General features: G+C 34.9%; 1 protein-coding gene across 2 annotated transcripts in view; it reads right to left on the reverse strand.

The window, feature by feature from the left end:
• WDR70 (WD repeat domain 70) overlaps positions 1-15,059 on the reverse strand; it is a 404,364-nt gene extending 389,305 nt beyond the window's left edge. For both annotated transcript variants that reach the window (XM_036886101.2, XM_036886094.2), the window contains exons 1-4: positions 14,837-15,059; positions 14,672-14,731; positions 12,038-12,121; positions 6,180-6,300 (exon numbers count right to left, since the gene is read on the reverse strand). In XM_036886101.2, coding sequence (XP_036741996.2) covers positions 6,180-6,300; positions 12,038-12,121; positions 14,672-14,731; positions 14,837-15,044 — 473 coding nt within the window. In that variant the 5' untranslated portion in view covers positions 15,045-15,059. The remainder of the gene's footprint in view (positions 1-6,179; positions 6,301-12,037; positions 12,122-14,671; positions 14,732-14,836) is intronic.
• Positions 15,060-20,369: the final 5,310 nt, after the last annotated feature.

A 20,369-nucleotide genomic window follows, 5' to 3' on the forward strand; every position in this document is an offset into this window, starting at 1 on the left:
ATGTTTTATTGCCCTTGTCTAGCTTGGATTAACACATAGTCTACAGGCACACACCTGATCATCTACATTTGCTCTCTTACAACACTAAACTATGTTTTATACCTTTGTCTTGTATCTACCTACCACTTCAGCATTTTATCAATAATAATAATAATAAAGAGAGAAATGTGGTATCCACATATAAATCAAGTATGAAATTCAAATGAGTATTCATATTTGAACTGACTGTTTATAGTTCATAATGCATGAGCAAAACCGAAAGTTTCTGTGATGACTGCTCTTGTATTGTTCACTATGTAACTTATTCACTATGTAAGAATTTGTTCTCCATGTAAGAACTTGTTTGTTATGCCTCAGAAGATTGGAGACTGACGAAAATTAGGCTTGGGGTGGATTAATGATTGTGCATTGAGCATTGACTCCCTTATACAGAATTTTATTGTTGTTAACAACCATTTGATCAATAAATAGGAGAGATGCCCTCACAACAACAACAAAAAAAAAGTACACACTTCCAGTTGTAAAATAAATAAGTAACCAGGATGTAATGTATAGCATAAGGAATATAGTCAAAATATTGTAACAACTTGGTATGGTGATAGCTGGTACCTAGAATTATCATGTATATAAATGTTGAATCACTGTGTTGTACACCTGAAACTAATGTAATGTAATACTGTGTGTCAACTACCCTTCAATAAAAACTACAAAAAAAAAAAAAAAGAAATTAAAGGAATATTAGATTAGAAAAAAAAAAGACAAACCCCTAGCCAGACTTATCAAGAAAAATAAATAAATAAATAAACAAAATCAGAAGCAAAAAAAAGGAATAGTCACATTGGCTACCACTGAAATACAAAGAATTACTAGAGAATTCTATGAAAAACTGTATGCCCATAAACTGAACAACCTAAAAGAAATGGACTAATTCCTAGAAAAATACAACCTTCCAAGACTGACCCAGGAAGAAACAGAAAATCTGAACAGACCAATTACTAGCAACAAAATTGAATTAGTAATCAAAAAACTCCCAACAAAGTCCAGGTCCAGATGGCTTCACAGCTGAATTCTCCCAAACATTTAAAGAAGGTCTACTACCCATCCTTAAAGTATTCCAGAAAGTAGAAGAGGAGGGAATACTTCCAAACTCATTCTATGACACCAGCAGCACTCTATTACCAAACCCAGACAAAGACACTGAACAGAAAGAAAATTATAGACTGATGTCCCTAATGAACATAGATGCAAAAATCCTCAACAAAATACAAGCAAATCCAATTCAAAAATACATCAAAAGGATCATCCATCATGACCAAGTGGGATTTATTCTAGTGTGCAAGGATGGTATATTTGTAAATCAATCATTATCACATATCACATTAACAAAGAGAAGGATAAAAAAAACATGATCATCTCAATACATGTTGAAAAAGCATCTGACAAAATTCAACATCCATTCATGACAAATATGCTCAATAAAATGGGTATAGTAGTTACATACCTCAACATAGTAAAGGCCATATACAACAAACCTGCAGCCAACATTATACTCAATGGCAAAAAGCTGAAAGTTTTTCCTCTAAGATTGGGAACAAGACAAGGATGTCCACCCTAACCACTTTCATTCAACATAGTACTGGAGGTCCTAGCTAGGGCAGTCAGACAAAATACAGTAATAAAGGGCATCCAAATTGATAAGGAAGAAGTTAAACTTTCATTATTTGCAGATGACATGATATTACATATAAAAAACCTTAAAGACTCCACCAAAAAAATATTAGAATAACTAGATTCAGCAAAGCTGCAGGATACACAATTAATACACAAAAATCTATTGTGTTCCTACATACTAACAACAAACTAGCAGAAAGAGATATTAGGAAAACAATTCCATTTACACTTGCATAGAAAAGAATAAAATATCTAGGAATAAACCTAACTAAGGAGGTGAAGGACCCATACTCTGAACACTATAAGACACTCATGACAGAAATTAAAGACAATACCAATAAATGGAAATCTATCTCATGCTCATGGAGAGGAAGCATTAATAATGTCACAATGGCCATCCTGCCCAAAGCAATTTATAGATTCAATGCAATCCCTATGAAAATACCAATAGCATTTTTTCAATGAGCTAGCACAAATAGAACCACAGAAGACCCCAAAAAGCCAAAGCAATCCTGAGAAAGAAGAACAAAATTGGGGGTATTACACTCCCTGACTTCAAGCTATACTGCAAAGCTATGGTAATCAAAACAATATGGTTCTGGCATAAGAACAGACCCATAGATCAATGGCACAGAACAGAGAGCCCAGATGTAAACCCACGGATATATGGTCGATTAATATACAACAAAGGAGCCATGAATATACAATGGGGAAAAGACAGCTTCTTCGGAAAAGGCAGGTGTTTGGAAAACCAGACAGCCACATGCAAGAGAATGAAACTGGATTACTGTCTAACTCCATACACAAAAGTAACCTTGAAATCGATCAAAGACTTGAATGTAAGACATGAAACCCTAAAACTCTTGGAAGAAAATATAGGCAAGAATCTCTTGAACATAAGCATGAGCAACTTTTTCCTGGACACATCTCCTCAGGCAAAGGAAACAACAAAAATGCACAAGTGGGACTACATCAAACTAAAAAGATTTTGTACTACAAAGGACACCATCAGCAAAACAAAAAGGCAACCTACTGTGTGGGAGAATACATTTGTAAATGATTCATCTGTTAAGGATATTTCCAAAATATATAAAGAACTCATATGACTCAACACCAAAAAAACAAATAACCCAATTAAAAAATGGACGGAGGACCTGAACATTTTTCCAAAGATACACATGGCCAACAGGCACATGAAAAGATGCTTCACACCACTAATAATCAAGGAAATGCAAATCAAGACCACAAGGAGGAATCACCTCACACCAGTTAGAATGCACATTATCCAATAGAAGAAATAACAAGTGTTGGCAAGGATGTTGAAAAAAGGGAATCCTCCTACACTGTTGGTGGGAATGTAAATTGACACAGCCACTGTGGAAAGCAGTTTGGAGTTTACTCAAAAAACTAAAAATTGAAACATCATTTAACCCAGCAATCCACTTCTAGGAATTTACCTGAAGAAAACAAAATCCCTGATTCAAAAAGATAAATGTACCCCTATGTTTACTACAGCATTATTTACTATAGCCAAGATATGTAAACAACCTTATTGTCCATCAATAGATTAATGGACAAAATAGATGTGGTATATATACACAATGGACTATTATTCAGCCATAAAAAAGAAAGAAATATTGCCATTTGTGACAACATGGATGGACCTAGAAGGTATTATGCTAACTGAAACTAGCCAGGTGGAGAAAGACAAATACTATATCATTTCACTTATTTGTGGAATCTAAAAACAAAACAAAACAAAATGAAGAAAATAGCAGTAGGCTCACAAACATGAGAAGTGACTGGTGGTTAACATGGGGGAAGGGTTGGGGCCAAGGGAGAAAGGTGAAGGGGATAAAAGGGCACAAAAATTCTCAATCATAATATAAGTCAGTCACGGGGATGAAAGTAGAGCATACAGCCAATGATTCTGTAACGTCTTCCTATGTTGACAGATAGTAACAGCACTAGTTGGGGTGAGGATTTAATAATATGGGTAACTGTCGAATGAGTGTCTTGTATACTTGAAACCAACATAAGATTGTATATAAATGATACTTCAATTAAAAAAAAAGAACCTTAGCCTGTTATGTCCTTATAAATAGAAACCCTGTTTTAACTGTATTTCTTAGAATATAAAACACTGCCTGGCCCATAGGTGAACTTCATAATTTTTTCTGAAAAACAATTCATAGGCAAAAAGTCAGCAATGTTTTAAACCCATTACCAATTCAGCCATTGACTTCAAAGGCCTTGTAAAGGTTACCTGATTTCTAGATGTTTCCATGTGTTTTCTTAATATGAAAATGTTAGAGGCACAGATTTACTAATGTTTTGAATGGTAGAAGTAAAAGTCACAATATATTCAAGATAACTAACTGAACACTCAGTTGTAGCCAGATGATTCCATCAATTCCCAGAACATGAACCCTGTTCCCAGCTCAAAATTATTGTTACCTAAACTGAAGTTCTAGATGAGACAATCACAAAGAACACTAAATGGAACTCTAAGCTTTATAGGAATCATAGCAAAAAGGGCAATAGCGTTCTGTGTGTCTGATAAGAAAAAGCACTTAAAGAAGAGAGGGATTTTTTTGTCTCAGTGCTAAATTCAAAAAATAACTTATTATATACACTGATACAGTAGAAGATCTTTGGATTGACTCTGTAGTAAATAAAAATGTTCTTAAAGTGGCTACTTTTTTAAAACAGACTTCAAAGTTTTACTTAAATTTAGCTACAATGAAGGTTTTTTATGAAACATGAGTCAATGCACAGAACTAGCTTAAAGAACCCTCTAGCAATATAGAAAATCTACACGAAATATATCTGATATTAATACATTCTCAGTTAAGCTTTTAACAGGCCTGTTTATCTGCCACAGACTATTCATTTGAAGCCTCCTGAAACAGAGGTAATAAGTAAACATCCATTTTTTTAATCAAATGCATTAATAAAGGTGTATTATGATATTTTTCTTGGTGATTATTTCTATCTTTATATTTTATAATGTCAATAGTAGTTCTGTAATTTTAATCACTAATGACAAAAGTAGTGCTTGTGTTTTGTTGTATCAATAAAATTTATTCCCAGTACCAGTAGTTCATGTTCTTTACCTTCGGGTTTTAAAGTTAGTATTGCAACAAAATATAGAACTAACAGAACTACTGAAATTTTTACAAATTAATGGAATCATTATTTATTTGTCAATCCCCAAAAACAAAATGGTAGCTTTTTGATATCTTAAATCATCCCAAAAGTAAGAAACTACAGGTAAATATTAAATGTTCCTCTTAGAAAGGAGTTTTCTTTTTTTTTCTATCATATGTAACCCAAGGACACTGCAAGATTGACAACTAATATGAATCCATAGACAATGCAAAACTGAGTATCTGACTAGTATACAAAGGAATGACACTCTATAGCAGGAGTTGGCAAACTTTGGCCTAGTGCTTTTTTTTTAAGAGTTACTGGAATATAGCCAACCTTCCTCATTTATTATTGTCTATGGCACAGATGAGTAGTTGAAAAAGACAGTCTTTCTCAGATGGAACCCCAATGTCTAGAATATTTACTATCTGTCTTTGAGAGAAAAAGTTTGTTGACCCCTGCTCTTCACTAATGTTTACAAACACACCTATATACTTCAGATACTAACAGATACTAGGTTTGCATTGTTATGAAAAAGGAGAACTGGACTTGCAGTGCCATGGAGATTCCCCCTCTACCCACAAAGATAAGCTATAGAAGAGGCCAATATTACTGAGTGAGAACCTGCTCAAGAGCCTCGACTGACATCTGCATCAAGGAATAAATTAGCAAAAAATGAAATTACATAATACAAGTGATGGTTTGTGTATTTACTATTTTATGTTTTTCTAACATGAACAGAAGACATGTCAATCCAGTAGTAGCTTTTGCCATGAATAGCTTATGGAACCAATGTGACAATTAAAAATACACCTAAACAACATCAGATTTTTTATATTATTCCATCCAGGTTTGATATCTCGATATCTGTTTATGTTTTTTTAAGTTCTTGGTAATTAAGTTACATAGTATTAAATTTCACTTTAAAGTAATTTTAATGGCTGCTATCTCCTGTAACTCAAACTTTATAATGTGCCTCTATTTATATTCTTTCTTATTATTTGTTTCCATAAAGGATGCCACCAAAAAGTTTATCATAAATGCAGAATTTTGGATGTAAATGCCAAATTAAATATGACAAAAATTACAAACTACAAACTTGTCAATACCCTTCCAACTTTATATAGATGTGCTCCACTGTCAAAAGGCATACACTTTAACAGTATATCTGGAATACTTTAGAAAAACTCAATTGATTCACAGTGTGGCTAAGAACTTTTTCATAGGCCTACAGATATACAATTGTCTAAAATGAGAAAAATTATGCAAGCTTTTAATATCAAGATCTTTGCCTAAATTGTGTTATGAACACATAGAACATGATAGCTAAATAGAATCCTTTTGAGAAAATCAAGCACCTGGAAGATAATTTAGAGCAATCTCGGACCACATCTGAGCCTGAAGATGTTGGTTCAACATCTTCATTTTGCCTTCTTAATTCTTTATCTCTGTTCATTTCTTCCTCTTTTTCTCTTGCCTCTGAAAAGATAAAAAAGAATTGTCCAACAGTTAAAACTTCAAAATTTGTCAGTATTAAAAAGGCTAAAAATCAATAGTCATAAAGATGTAACTTAAAGTGTTACCTGCAATAGCAAAAAATTATCAACCTAAATGCCCAACACTGGGCAATACCGCCTATAAAAGTAGTGATGGAAAATGTAGAAATCTGAGAAAATATTAACAGATATGCTAAGCAAAATATGCATGTAAACAGTACATGAACCATGATTGCACTATGCAAAAGGATGTGGAACGTGATAAAAAAAAGTATTCAAAAGTAATATTTTATATAATATACTTTCTATTTTTATATTTTAAACCATAAATTCAGTACTTTGTTCATTTCTGAATTCCTCACACTGGACTTTTGGTCAGAGACTTCCTACCAAAATCATGAGAAAATTTCAATTACATTAGGTTTCTAGAGTTGTTTACCTTGGAAAAACAAAAATATTTATCCAAGGAAATGTAATCTTTCCCTCTGATAATATCACTGTACAATTGGGGGGCACATACTCTACAAGTGGGAAGGAAATGAATTATATGAATAGTCTGGTTCTCAACTGCCACCGTCCTCAATAATCTGAAATGATCTTTTAACATTTTTTTCTTTAACAGTATCAAAAAGCACTTATGAATTGGAATGTTGTACTCTTTAGGATCTTTTGTTCCTAGAAATTGGGGGATGAGGAACAAGGAGATAGACAGCAAGTATCTATAACCAGCTAGTCTTTCATTTCAAACATGGATGATAAAATTCTCCAGGAAGAAGGCAAATGCTATAGCTCTAGCTCATGCTGATTTTTTTGTGTGCTCTCCACTGGGCTGAGGTGGGTTAGGAGTCAGCGATTATGTACTCTGATGCTGGAGGAGTTGAAAAAGTAAAAAAAGAGAAGGATAATGTCCAAATTTAAGAGTGGGCATGCTTGGCTCCTACCTTCATCCTGCGTCTCCAGTCAATCCCTCTCACCCTCCAATGCAGGGTAGAGATTTTAGGAGGTGAAACCATACTTGGGACACTTAGACTCTGGACTCAGGTCTTAGGGGTTGTTCTGACCCTGATCAACAAATACTAAGGCACTTAATTATTAGCCACCCACCCAACAGCCACTTCCCTTTTACCTTGCTAAGAAAAAGCACAATTTTCTCTAGGTAAGAGGCAACACTGTGTTTCAGGAGATGCTGGCCCTTCCCTGCCCAGAGCGAGTGAAGCTTGAGTCTAAGTCAACCACGCACCTGCCAATGGCTATTTCTGGAACTGATATGTAACACTAATACTGATGTGAGGCCAATAAGATATGACAGGAAGTCAACTGGAGGTACATTTGAGAAAGGTTTTCTTACTCCTAAAAAGATATACAAAACGGTCTCCTTTCAGCCTGAGGATGTGGTCATCTTCCTGTAACAAAATTTCTGACAATTTTAGATCATGAGTGCAGTCAGCTTAGGACAAGCCAATACCCTAAAGCTGACAAAGCAGAAAAAGGGGAAAAAATTTCATGTCCTTCATGTCAGAAGATGAAACAGTCACATTCCAGAGTTCTTGTCATGGGCAATATTTAATTTTTTTTATTTGAGCCATTTTTAGTTAGATCTTTCATGACTTCTTTACAAGTAACCAAAAGCATCTTAATATCTGCCTTACTTTAACAAAAATAACAGCAGCTAATACTTACATGGAGCTTACTATGCACCATATATCGGGTTTTTTTTAGTACTTCCTATAACTTAATTCCTTTAATCTTCATAACAACCACTGAAGTAGGGTTTTTTTTTTTCCAGCTTTATTGAGGTAAAAATGACAAATACAATTGTAAGATATTTAAAGTGTACAACATGACAACCTGATACACATATACATTGTTAAATGACTCTCCCCATGGAGTCAATGAACACATCCATCACTCTACATATTTATCCTTTTTTTTTTTTGGTGAGAACATTTAAGTTCTACTCTTAGCAAATTTCAATTATACACTATTATCCTTACATTAGAGTTGAGGAATCTAAGGCATAGAGAAGTCACAGAGCTTTAAGTCCTAAAGCAGTGAACTGAGAATCCACAACTGGATCTTTCTTCATGTGACCAGACTTTTCAGAAACTAAAATTATCCAATGAGCACCATGTGCCTTATAAAACAGTGAGCCTACCTCTCTCTACAAGAGGCTAAAATAAAAGAAAGTTCTTATTGCATGCTTGTTACCAGACTACCTGGAAACTGTGACCCACACACCTGTACTAGAGTTCCTCACCAGTGCATAAATACTCCAAATTACTTGTCCCTAGTGAAGTATCTACATTTTTTATTTAAATTCTTAATCTCTTTTTGCAATAGCAAAGATTTTCTATACAGAGAGGTTCCTACTGTCATCTGCTACTTCATTAAAACAAGGTAAAACAGGGGAAAGACATTTAGAGAAAAAAATTTTTTCCTCGTTGACAAGAAAAAAACAAAATGATACAGAAATCAGTAACTCCCTGATAGAGGGAATTGTTTTATGTATTTTTACATGTAGAACCAAACACACTATAGACATGTAGAACCAAACACCACAGAAATGCTGTATATCTTCCCTAACAAAAGTAACCCACCCACCAACACCACACTTTATTCTTCCATGCACTTCATTTTATTGACTCTCTTGACTCTGAAATAATTAACAATTTTGGATAGCCATTTCTGCACCCCATATGCATGAGACTTTTGCCTAGGTCAAAAAAGAGTTAACTACCCAAAACTATCATGTACCATCTGAGCTGATTTACACAAAATGCAGATTCAAATGAATATAATACGGAACCCAAAAATCTCAGAGCCAATCATTAGAGCAACCACTTAACTAAAAGGAAGAAATGAGAATTAAGATAAACTGTAAAGGAAATAAAATTGCTAAAAATATAAGCTAGAATAAATGTTTTCTAATCATATTCTTTTTATTCATAGGTCTTAAATCTTGATAATTCTTTTTTATTCTAATTTAAAACAATACACTAGTCTCCCAATTTCATGAAAATTTACATTTAATTTTAAATGCATAATGCCAAAATGCTAGGAAGTAAAAAATAAATTAGAATACTTTAGCTACATTAGTTACATTTCTCCATTAAATATCTGGGATGTAACTACTATGTACCCAGCTCTGTGTTAGGCATTGTAAGGAGAAAAATGAAGAACAAGGTTCTTGTCCTCAAGATATAAATAATATTAAAATATATTTATAGCAATTGTTAAAGTGTAATGGAAACAAAAGCATGAAACAATTATTATGTCCAGAGGGGATTTTAAGTAATACCTAGAAAAGATAAAATATGGGCAAAAACCTAAAAGATAAGGTAGGATTTAACTCGATATGAAGGCTGTTTCTAGTACAAAAAATAAAATTTAAGCTTTTCTAATTTCTAAAATCTCTGGGACAATTTTTCTTTGCAGGATGATAATATCATCCATTGAAATCATATTCAAATCCTGTCATTAATCATTTTTTCAAGGAAGATTTTTCCAGTCATGTAACAGAGAAGATTCATAATCTATCCAAAACATGGGCACCCCCAAAATAAGCAATTGAATAAGATATTTTTCTTCCTCATTTATCTCACACTATAACAGTTCTAAAAAAGGATCTATATCTTTATATATTCTAGACATAGCTTTCAAGAACATAAAAAAACACTAAAAAACAATCCATACCATTATTACTTCCTGATATTTTACATAATGTATATTTTATTGAGGTTTTACTGCATTTTATCCTTCCTACCAGGGCATTTAACAACCAAAACAGTTCATATCCATATATACAACTTACTTTTAAGGAACAAGAGTTCTTATCTTCTTCAAGTCTGGCATCGAAGCCCAGAAAAGACTCCACTACCAATCACAAGATAATGAATGCCCAAATCAGAATTTCTTTACTTTTATTTTAAGATAATTCAAACTTTGGATTCATGTATTTAAAACAGAGATAAAAACAGCAGTCTAAATCCAAGGATGTAATACTTAATCAAGAAAGTTCAACACATTTAATTCACACACAAACACCACAGGAGAACATGGCCTTGACATAATTTTTCAAAATTTAAAAAATGTCGTTACTCTTCACCAGAATTTCTCTTTGGTACTAAATGCACACATGCTTTACCAAGAAAAAAAATAGGAATTAAAACTGGTATTTATAAAGTACCTTACTGTTTAAAAGGTACTATGACCAACATCTTAATCCCTTCAACAACCTTCCAAGGGAGATCTTACTATCATTTCTATCTAACAGATGGAGAAACTAAGGATCTGAAACTTGAAACTCTATCCAATGTTACTCATCCAGTAGAATGTGGAGCTGACCCGCCAAACTAAGTCCTCCAACTCCAAATGCCAAGCTCTTTACAATGGATCATGCCATTTTAAACATTCTCCAAAGCAGGATCTGTTTTTTAAAAGGCAGTAGTACAGTTCTAAATTCAATTCAATCTTCTCAAATATATATTGAGAACCTATTTTGCAAGGCATGGTACAAGGGGTTATGAAACTCAGGTGAATAAGACAATCCCTGCTGAAAGAGATAAATATAAGAAAGCTATAATAATATAACCATTCACTAAAATATTTAAAAACTCAGTGTTTAAAGCATTAGTAAATAAATATGCTTCAAATAGCATGTCTTTGTGATTTATGTGATATTAAATTATTTAATATTTTTAGGTATGGTAATCGTATTTTGGTTGAGTTTTTTAAAAGGATTTCTACCTCTTAAAGATACATACTAAAATATTCATAGATGAAATAAATGTCTAGGATTTATGTCAAAATAATTTGAGAGGGGAAGTGAATAGAAATAACATTAGCCATGAATTCTTACAATAGTTAAAGGTGTGTGGTAAGTACATGGGAATTCATTACTTTTGTATATATTTGAAATTTCACAGTAACAAAATTTTTTAAAAATAGTATATGTAGATACGTGCTATATAATTTATCATTTTAAAACCACAATGAGACATACAAAACAGCAATCACTTAAATTTTTCCAGGAATCCTGTCTCTGATTTCTAGCCCTTTGCTCTATCAGGTTACATCTATTACTTCTCTAGTGTAAGAATGATCTGAATCAAATCCAAAAAAAGCAGTAAAGGAGTTGGTCTCCTTGAAAAACTCTTGAGTATTAGAGTTGAATACCTAGAATTGCCTTGAATTGCCAACCACCTCATATCAAATCAGACAGTCCAGAAATTAAGGCCTCATTAAATGTCATTAATGCAAGGACTCAACAGAAGCAGACACATTTACTGTATGTCTCAATTCTATAATACTATCTGGGTCAACAGTAAACGGGGTACACAGGTCTGAGAGCCACCTCTCACTCAGCCTTCCAAATACTAGTTGCACCGCAAGCAGGAAAGAAAAAGGTGAAATGAAAATCAGGAAGAGGTGGAAGGACAAGTAATAAAGAAATGGCTATTCTGATTATTACAAATTAATTTATAATCCTTGTTTGCTCACTGCACAAACTCCTAAAAGATTTTAGCATTCAGACTTTATCTTTCTTACACTCAATTTACCATGTTAAAAAAATAATAACCTCTGCTTCCAAAGAAACCAACACATATGGTCTTTTAACAATTTTGACCTTTTTTTTCAGTTTTATAATAACCATCAAAATACTTGTGTTAGGTGTATACAGTATTTAAACCAATAGGAGAGCAGATAACTGAACTCCTTACCCAGTGTCTTCCGACTTCTTTCCACAGCTGTTCTACGAGTTTGTTCAAACATTGCTTCCAAATCAAATGTGCGAGCTTTTTTTCCTAAAACAGGAAGAAGTAGCAGACTTGTGATTCTCCTGCAAAAGCTGGTCAAACTTTAGGTACTTAATAAATACTTACTAATTGATCAATAACCACTTAGTCTAATTTATAGCACAGCTAAAAAATAACCATAAAATAACAAGGAAGAAAGAGTTTACTTCCCAGGGAATTTTTAATGAGTGTCTCATCATTAAGTACCATTATCCAGCCAATTTTCCCATCTCCCTCTAATTCATCTTGAAGTGCCCCTTAAAAATACTGGTGTTTCACAGTAAGGATCGCCACCATCCAAAAGACAAAAAACAACAAATGTTAGAAAGGTTGTGGAGAAAGGGGAACCCTCCTACACTGCTGGTGGGAATGTAAATTACTTCAACCATTGTGGAAAGTAGTATAGAGGTTCCTCAAAAAGCTCAAAATAGAAATACCATTTGACCCAGGAATTCCACTTCTAGGAATTTACCCTAAGAATACAGCAGCCCAGTTTGAAAAAGACAGATGCACCCCTATGTTTATCACAGCACTATTTACAAAAGCCAAGAAATGGAAGCAACCTAAGTGTCCATCAGTAGATGAATGGATAAAGAAGATGTGGTACATATACACAATGGAATATTATTCAGCCATAAGAAGAAAACAAATCCTACCATTTGCAGCAACATGGATGGAGCTAGAGGGTATTATGCTCAGTGAAATAAGCCAAGCAGAGAAAGACAAATACCAAATGATTTCACTCATCTGTGGAGTATAAGAACAAAGGAAAAACTGAAGGAACAAAACAGCAGCAGAATCACAGAACCCAAGAATGGACTAACAGGTACCAAAGGGAAAGGGACTGGGGAGGATGGGTGGGTAGGGAGGGATAAGGGGGTGGGGAAGAAAGGGGGCATTAAGATTAGCATGTATAATGTGGGGGGAGGCACGGGGAGGGCTGTGCAACACAGAGAAGACAAGTAGTGATTCTACAGCATCTTACTCTGCTGATGGACAGTGACTGTAATGGGGTTTGTTGGGGAGGGACTTGGTGAAGGGGGGAGTCTAGTAAACATAATGTTCCTCATGTAATTGTAGATTAATGATACCAAAATAAAAAAATTTTTTTAAATATTGGTGTTTCAGAGAGAACAGAAAATGTTTATGTCCTAATCTCTGGGACCAGTGAATGTTACAATACATGGCCAAAGGGAAGGTTATGGACTGTAAAATAGGGAGATTATCTTAGTTGGCCCAATGTAATCCTAGTAGCCCTTACAAGCAAAGATGAAGAATAGATATGGCAGGAAAAGTCAGAAAGATATAAAGTGGGAGAAGGACTAGAGGTGCTGTAGTTTGTTTGAAGATGAAGAGGACAAGATAACAAGGAATTCAGGTACCTTAACAAGCTTTTAAAAGATATATATACAATTTTTGGTTACTTTTAGCATTTATATTTTATATTATAGTAATCCCTCCTTCAGAAATCTACCCCATGGAAATATACATAAAATTCCTTTTACAAAAGAAAATAAAAATTTTCTATAAAACCTTTCATTTTCCTATTACTAATAAGTTAGAATTAGAAACTGTGTAGGGGGGAGTTAAAAATACTACAAACTATGGCACTTTTATTAATAAGCTACTATACAGCCATCAACAATCATGTTTTAGAAGAGCATTTCATAACATGAGAAAATCTTCAAAAAATTATGCATTTAAGTCAATTTCTAGACCATGAGATTATGAGTGATTTTACTTCTTTCCTTCCTATTTACTGCATTCTTTAGATTTTCTGCTAAGAATATGTGTTACTTTTGAAGTTAGGGAGGAGCTACTTTAAAGAACTGGAACAAAAATCAGTACTATAGTACCACAGAAGTATTTAGTACTTTTGAAGACATGACTACCTGGAGATAGTAAAAACATGGCTCAAGACATTACCAGAATAAATGAATATATGAATGAATGAACAAGAGATCTGACATTTGTACTCTCCAAGATCCAACTGAAATGGGGTGGGAAAACAATTTACATTTGTTTTTTTACCGACAGTGATGTTTTCAAAAGATGGCTACATCGTTGAGACCTTTTCCTTTATCACATAACTAACATACCACAACTAGGTTCTACAGAGGCTGCAATGATGATTCTGGAGAAGAAAGACTTGAATCGGAAAGGACTTACTAACAAGTATAACATCACCCAATGGCCCATTTGTTGACAAAACGGCCATCTCACTACAGACCTACAGACCTGTGAATGGTTAGCTCTCAGGCTCAGGACGAAAGACAACTCCCTCCACCAACCAACCACTGCATGGGCCACTCAGCAATTTTTCTTTCTCACAGTGCTTCCCATAAATGTCACCTACACTGTTCCCAACAGACTGCTCAGTTAGAAAACGGATGAGAATGGGAGTATCAAGAAATTGCAAGATATACACCAGACCTGAAGTAATTAGGGCTCCGCGTAGGGGAAGGTGCGAACAGAGGTGACAACTCGTCCTCACCTCCCAAAATGCGGCTCTTTAAACCTCTATGAAAGGAGACGGGCCTGTCTATAGAACTCACTCACCGAACCCCGTGAAGCCCATGGTGACAGCAAGCTGAGGGTCCGGCGCCGATGGATCTGAGCCTGTAAGTGACGCAGAGGAGGATAAAGAGGAGGCCTCGTTAGCGTGGCGCCCCTGGCGTCCCCAGCCCGGCCCACCCTGCCCGGCATCGCCTCGAAGGAACCCACCTTCACTGGGTCCCGGACGCTCCATGGCGGGCAGCCAGCGGGCGAATGAACCAACGCTGCCACCCAAACAGCTGCAGGACACTCGCTGCAAACCGCTCAGGAAGTACCGCCTCCGAGGGTTAGAGTCGCCCCGAAGGCCAAGAAGGCACCTCCCGTGAAGGAACCGCGGCCTCCTGGGCAGCGCCGCCCTAGCGGGCTGGCGGGGCATAAGCGCCGCAGAGGCTGCCTTTCAAACTCTCCACTGAATGAGTGAACATTACCAGGAACTTCTGTAATACCCTTTAATTATTAAGACGCGTTTACGCCAACGTGACACTTAATATTCACAGAATTATAAAGAAAAACCAACAAACTCCCTTTCTTTGCGTTTTGTCCTTCTCTGTGAGGAAACTCCCACAGTTCTCCACCTTTTGAGTGTATTTGGGTATTTACCATATGACTGAAAAGGACTGAGAAGCCAAAAATAACTAAGTAGCTAAAAATGTTGCCACAAAATGCTCTTTGCCCAAGCCTCCCTCTGACTATTAGACATTTTTGGTTATAGAGTTTCCCAGCCCATAACAAGGATTCCTAAAGCACTTGATTCACTTATTTACTATTGTTTTCACTTCAAATTGGTTTTTAATTTCTTTAATTTTAATGACTCCTTATCTGTTACGAACTGATGTCATATTACTTATTCGTCTATTTCTGAAATCTGGCTAACCCATGTTTAGTCCTGTTCTTCTTAGTCATGTAAGTGTTACTTATTGAAAATATTTTCAAAAAGTTACTCATTAGCAGCTAGGAAAATGGGTGGACAAGCAGGCTCTGGGAGGCATGTATGTTGGCAGTAGCTGCTCTTCCTGGAGCTGGGGCAACCAGACAAGAGCAATCCCTGGCTTCTGGGTGACAGCTGCAACAGTGGGCCTTACAGCATGGGCCTAGGGCAGCCCTTGCCATCTATACCTCCACTGTTTCCAAGGGCTTTGTGAACATCTAACTGCCAATACTAAATCTCTTTCTACTTGAAAAAAATAGTTACTCATTAGTTCCACTGCTACTTTAGTCTCCTACCATAAATTATGTTTTATCTATACACCCTAAATAATAATGATCAAGTCCAATATCATTTCCATTCCTTTTAGAATAAAATGCAAAATTATTAACATGACTTCCAAAGCCTTTTCAACTTCATCTTTTTCTGCTTTCACCACAGCAGTCTTCTTCCAGCTCTATAAACAGGCCCAGAATATGATGTCCTGAAAGCTCTGACTCCTCACCAATCCCCATGCTCTTAATTTAACCCTATTCCTCCTTCAGGTCTCAAAATAAACTTCAATGCTCTTGTAAGCATTTACAGACCTTTATAGACCTCCAACTAAATTAGGTACCTCTTTCATATAATCTAGCACCCTTCCATACAGCACAAGTCTAGTAGGCCCTCAGTAAATATTTGTTAAAGAGTGAATAAAATAAAGAAAGTAGTTATGAAGGCAAAATCTTCTTCTCTTATATGCAAGTTGTTATAAAATTTAGGACAACAAAGTTTGGTTTCATCCCAAGAGGTTACTGAACCACAGTTCCAAAGTCAATGTGAACTCCAATCAGTAAAGCCAGTTCATTGTTCTTTTAACAAAAGTAATTATTATTGTCACTCTCTCTTTTCTGAGTACAGATAAACAGGCCTTAGGCAGTAAAACAGAACTTTAAGAATTCAGCTCATTATGTAACCCCATCTTATAGTTATTTCAGCTCCTCGGTAGAAAAGGACTTATTGGTGAGAACTTGAGAGGATACATAAAATTATTTTTCTTTTTATCAAGACTTTAACTGTTTAGAGAAGTTTAAGGTTCAAAGAAAAAGTGAGGGGATAGCACAGAGATTTCCCATATATCTTCTGCCTCCACACATCAACATCCCCCACCAGAGTGGTACAATTGATGAACCTACACTGACACATCATAATCACCCAAAGTCCACAGTTGATATAGAGTTCACTCATGATGTACATCCTATGGGTTAGGGCAAATGTATAATGACATGCAACTCCAGTTATGGTATCTTGCAGAGTATTTTCACTGCCCTAAAAATCCTCTGTGCTTTGCAAATTCATTCTTTCTTCCCCAACTAACCCCTGCCAACCATTGATTTTTTTTACTGTCCTCATAGTTTTGCCTTTCCCGGGAATCATACAGTATGTAGCTTTGTCAGGTTGGCTTCTTCCACTTAGTAATGCACATTTAAAGTTCCTCCAAGTCGTTTCATGACTAATAATCCATTTCCTTTCAGCACTGAATAATATTACATTATCTGAATGTACCACAGTTTACCTATCCATTCGCCTACTGCAAGACATCTTGGTTGCCTCCAAGTTTTGGCAATTATAAATAAAGGTGCTTTAAGCATCCACGTGAGGCTTTTTGTGTGGACATAAGTTTTCACCTCCTTTGGGCAACTATCAAGGAGCATGGTTGCTATATCATATGGTGAAAATATGTTTAGTTTTGTAAGAATCTTCCAAACTGTCTTCCAAAGTACTTGTACCATTTTGCATCCCCATAAACAATGAATGAGAGTTCCTATTCCTCCACATACTCACCAGCATTTCATGTTTAGTGTTCCAGACTCATAGGAATGTAGTGATATCTCTGTTTTAGTTTGCATTTCTCTGACAACATATCATGTGGAACATTTTTTCACATGCTTAATTGCCATCTGCACATCTTCTTTGGTGAGGTGTCTTTTTAATGTCTTTGATCCATTTTTTAATCAAATTGCTTTCTTATTGTTGAGTTTTCAGAGTTCTTTCTGTACATTGGATTACAGTCCTTTATTCTTTAAGTCCAGTTCATCGATTAGTTCTTTCATGAATCATGCCTTTGGTGTTATATCTAAAAACTCATTGCCTTACACAAAGTCATACAGGTTTTCCCTAAGCTATCTTCTAGGAGTTTTATACTTTTGCCTTTTACATTTAAGTCTGTGATCCATTTTGAATTAATTTTTGTGAAGGTTATAAGGTCTAATTCTAGATTCATTTTTTGCATGTGAATGTGCAGTTAGTTGTTCCAGCACCAATTATTGAGAAGATTCCATTATAAATATATAAAATTCTTAACTACAAAGTGCTGGAGTTTTTTTCCAGAGAGGTATCATCAACCAGTGGGTGTAAAAAATCATGATTATTATAGAAAAATCACAATATGTATTTGCTTTTGATAAATGGGTCAATAATTGCACTAGCAGAGACTTCTACATTAAACTATTTTTTTCTGATTTTATTTGCATGAAACATCTTCATAATAAAAGTAAGTTTGCCAGGGCAACTTTGATTTCCTTGGAGCAAACAAAGTAAATGAGTCATTAATCAAATATTTGAGAGGCAGGATAGCGAAGTGTTAAGCAAATGAGTTCCAGAACTAGAATGTCTTGGTTCAAATCCTGATTTTGATAATGTAGTCTTGGGTGAGTTACTTAGTCTCCATGTAAATCAGGTTCTTCATCTGTTAAGTAGATAATATAATAGTACCTAACACCTCATAGGTTTTTCTGGTAATTGAATAAGTTAGTTTTCATAAAGCAAATAGAATAGTGCCTGACATAAATTAAACACCCAATAATTTCGGTCATTAGTAATTGCCAGATGCTAGTGAGAGTGGTGAAGACATGAAACATAATCCATGCCCTCATGGAATTTCCATTCTATTGAAGAGATTTTTAAATACCTTAAATGTCTTTGGGGGCTAGATAGTAAACTCAAATAAGAAGTATAGGAAACTACTTGAGCAGTAGTTCTCAGATGTACTCTGCAGACTCCTTTAATGGTGTCCATGATATCACAACTGTTTCTATAATAATACTAAGGCATCATTTGCCTTTTTCACTCTATTGACATTTGCACTGGTGATGCAAAAGCAATAATGGGTAAAACTGCTGGTATCTCAGTGTAAATCAAAACAGTGATAGGTAAACTGTTGTAGTAGTCACTGTATTATTCACTGTTACATAGCCACTGTAAACAAACCAGTTTCCCTTAAAAATGTCCGTTTAATGAGCAAAACTGAAAGTTTCTGTGATGACTGCCCTTGTGCTGTTCACCATGTAACTTATTCACTATGTAAGAATTTGTTCTCCATGTAAGAACTTGTTCATTATGCTTCAGAAGATTGGAGACTGATGAAAATTAGGCTTGGGGTGGATTAATGATTGTGCATTGAGCATTGACTCCCCTATACAAAATTTTATTGTTGTTAACAAACAATTGATCAATAAATATGAGAGATGCCCTCACAAAAAAAAAAAGTACACACTTCCAATTGTAAAATAAATAAGTAACCGGGATGTAATGTATAGCATAAGGAACATAGTCAAAATATTGTAACAACTTGGTATGGTGATAGCTGGTACCTAGAATTATCATGTATATAAATGTTGAATCACTGTGTTGTACACCTGAAACTAATGTAATACTGTGTGTCAACTACCCTTCAATAAAAAATAATTATCTACAAAAAAAAAATGTCCGTTTAAAGCTATAACATTATTAATTTGATTCAATCTTCACCCTTGAGTACAAGCGTTTTGAATACATTGTGTAACAAAATGAGAAGTACTCATAAAGCACTTCTGAAGTATATCAAAGTATGATGGTTGTCTCAAAAAAAACCATTTATGCAATTGAGTTGTTAACTTTTTTTCATGTAATACCATTCCTGTTTGAAAGTATATCTCACTAAGTGTAGTTATTCATATTTAAGTATTTGGCAAACATTTCCTCAAAAATGAATGAGTTTGTCACTTCAAGGAAAACAACTCACTGTACATGTTGCTAATGAAAGTTCAAGCTTTCAAGAAAAAAACAGAATATTGAAAAACATATATCAAACACCATAAGCTTGACAGCTTCTAATACTTAAATGATTTTTCTGATAAGGTAATAATATTAACATCATCATTTTTTTCTGTTGGTTAATGAAATACATCAACATTTGGAATTTCTGCATAACTCAGAGAACCAATATTTCCCAAATGCCCAGCCCATAATGGTACAGAATCATGCATGGATAAAAGATCCAAAGTACAAGATAGACCAGTGGATTTTAATTTAACTGAATTTAAAAAATAAATAATGGTTTCAAATTCCCCATGGCAACTAATCATTAAGAAACTACCTCTTGTCAAGCTTAGGTACACTATCAGAGAAGGATATTCACAAGTGTCTAAAAAGCTTATTAAAATCCTTCTCCCATCTTCACATATTTCTACTGAACAACATATCACACATTACTGATGGCAAATGCAGATATGAGAACCCAGCTATCTCTTATTAAGCCAGACAGTTAAGAGATTTGCAAAAGTGTAAAACGATGCCACTCTTCTCACTAATGTTTTAGTTTTAGAAAATACAGCAGGAACCGATGAAAGTACAGGTTGGAGAGGTTGTTCACACTCTGGAAGTTAAGCAAAGCATGGGGGCTTCTAAGAAATGCAAAAATAAAAAAGGCCCTCAATGTTGCAAGAAGACTAGAGGGAAATGAAAAACTATCTAAAG

The sequence above is a fragment of the Manis pentadactyla genome, chromosome 2, assembly GCF_030020395.1.
Source record: "Manis pentadactyla isolate mManPen7 chromosome 2, mManPen7.hap1, whole genome shotgun sequence".
Taxonomy (NCBI): domain Eukaryota; kingdom Metazoa; phylum Chordata; class Mammalia; order Pholidota; family Manidae; genus Manis; species Manis pentadactyla.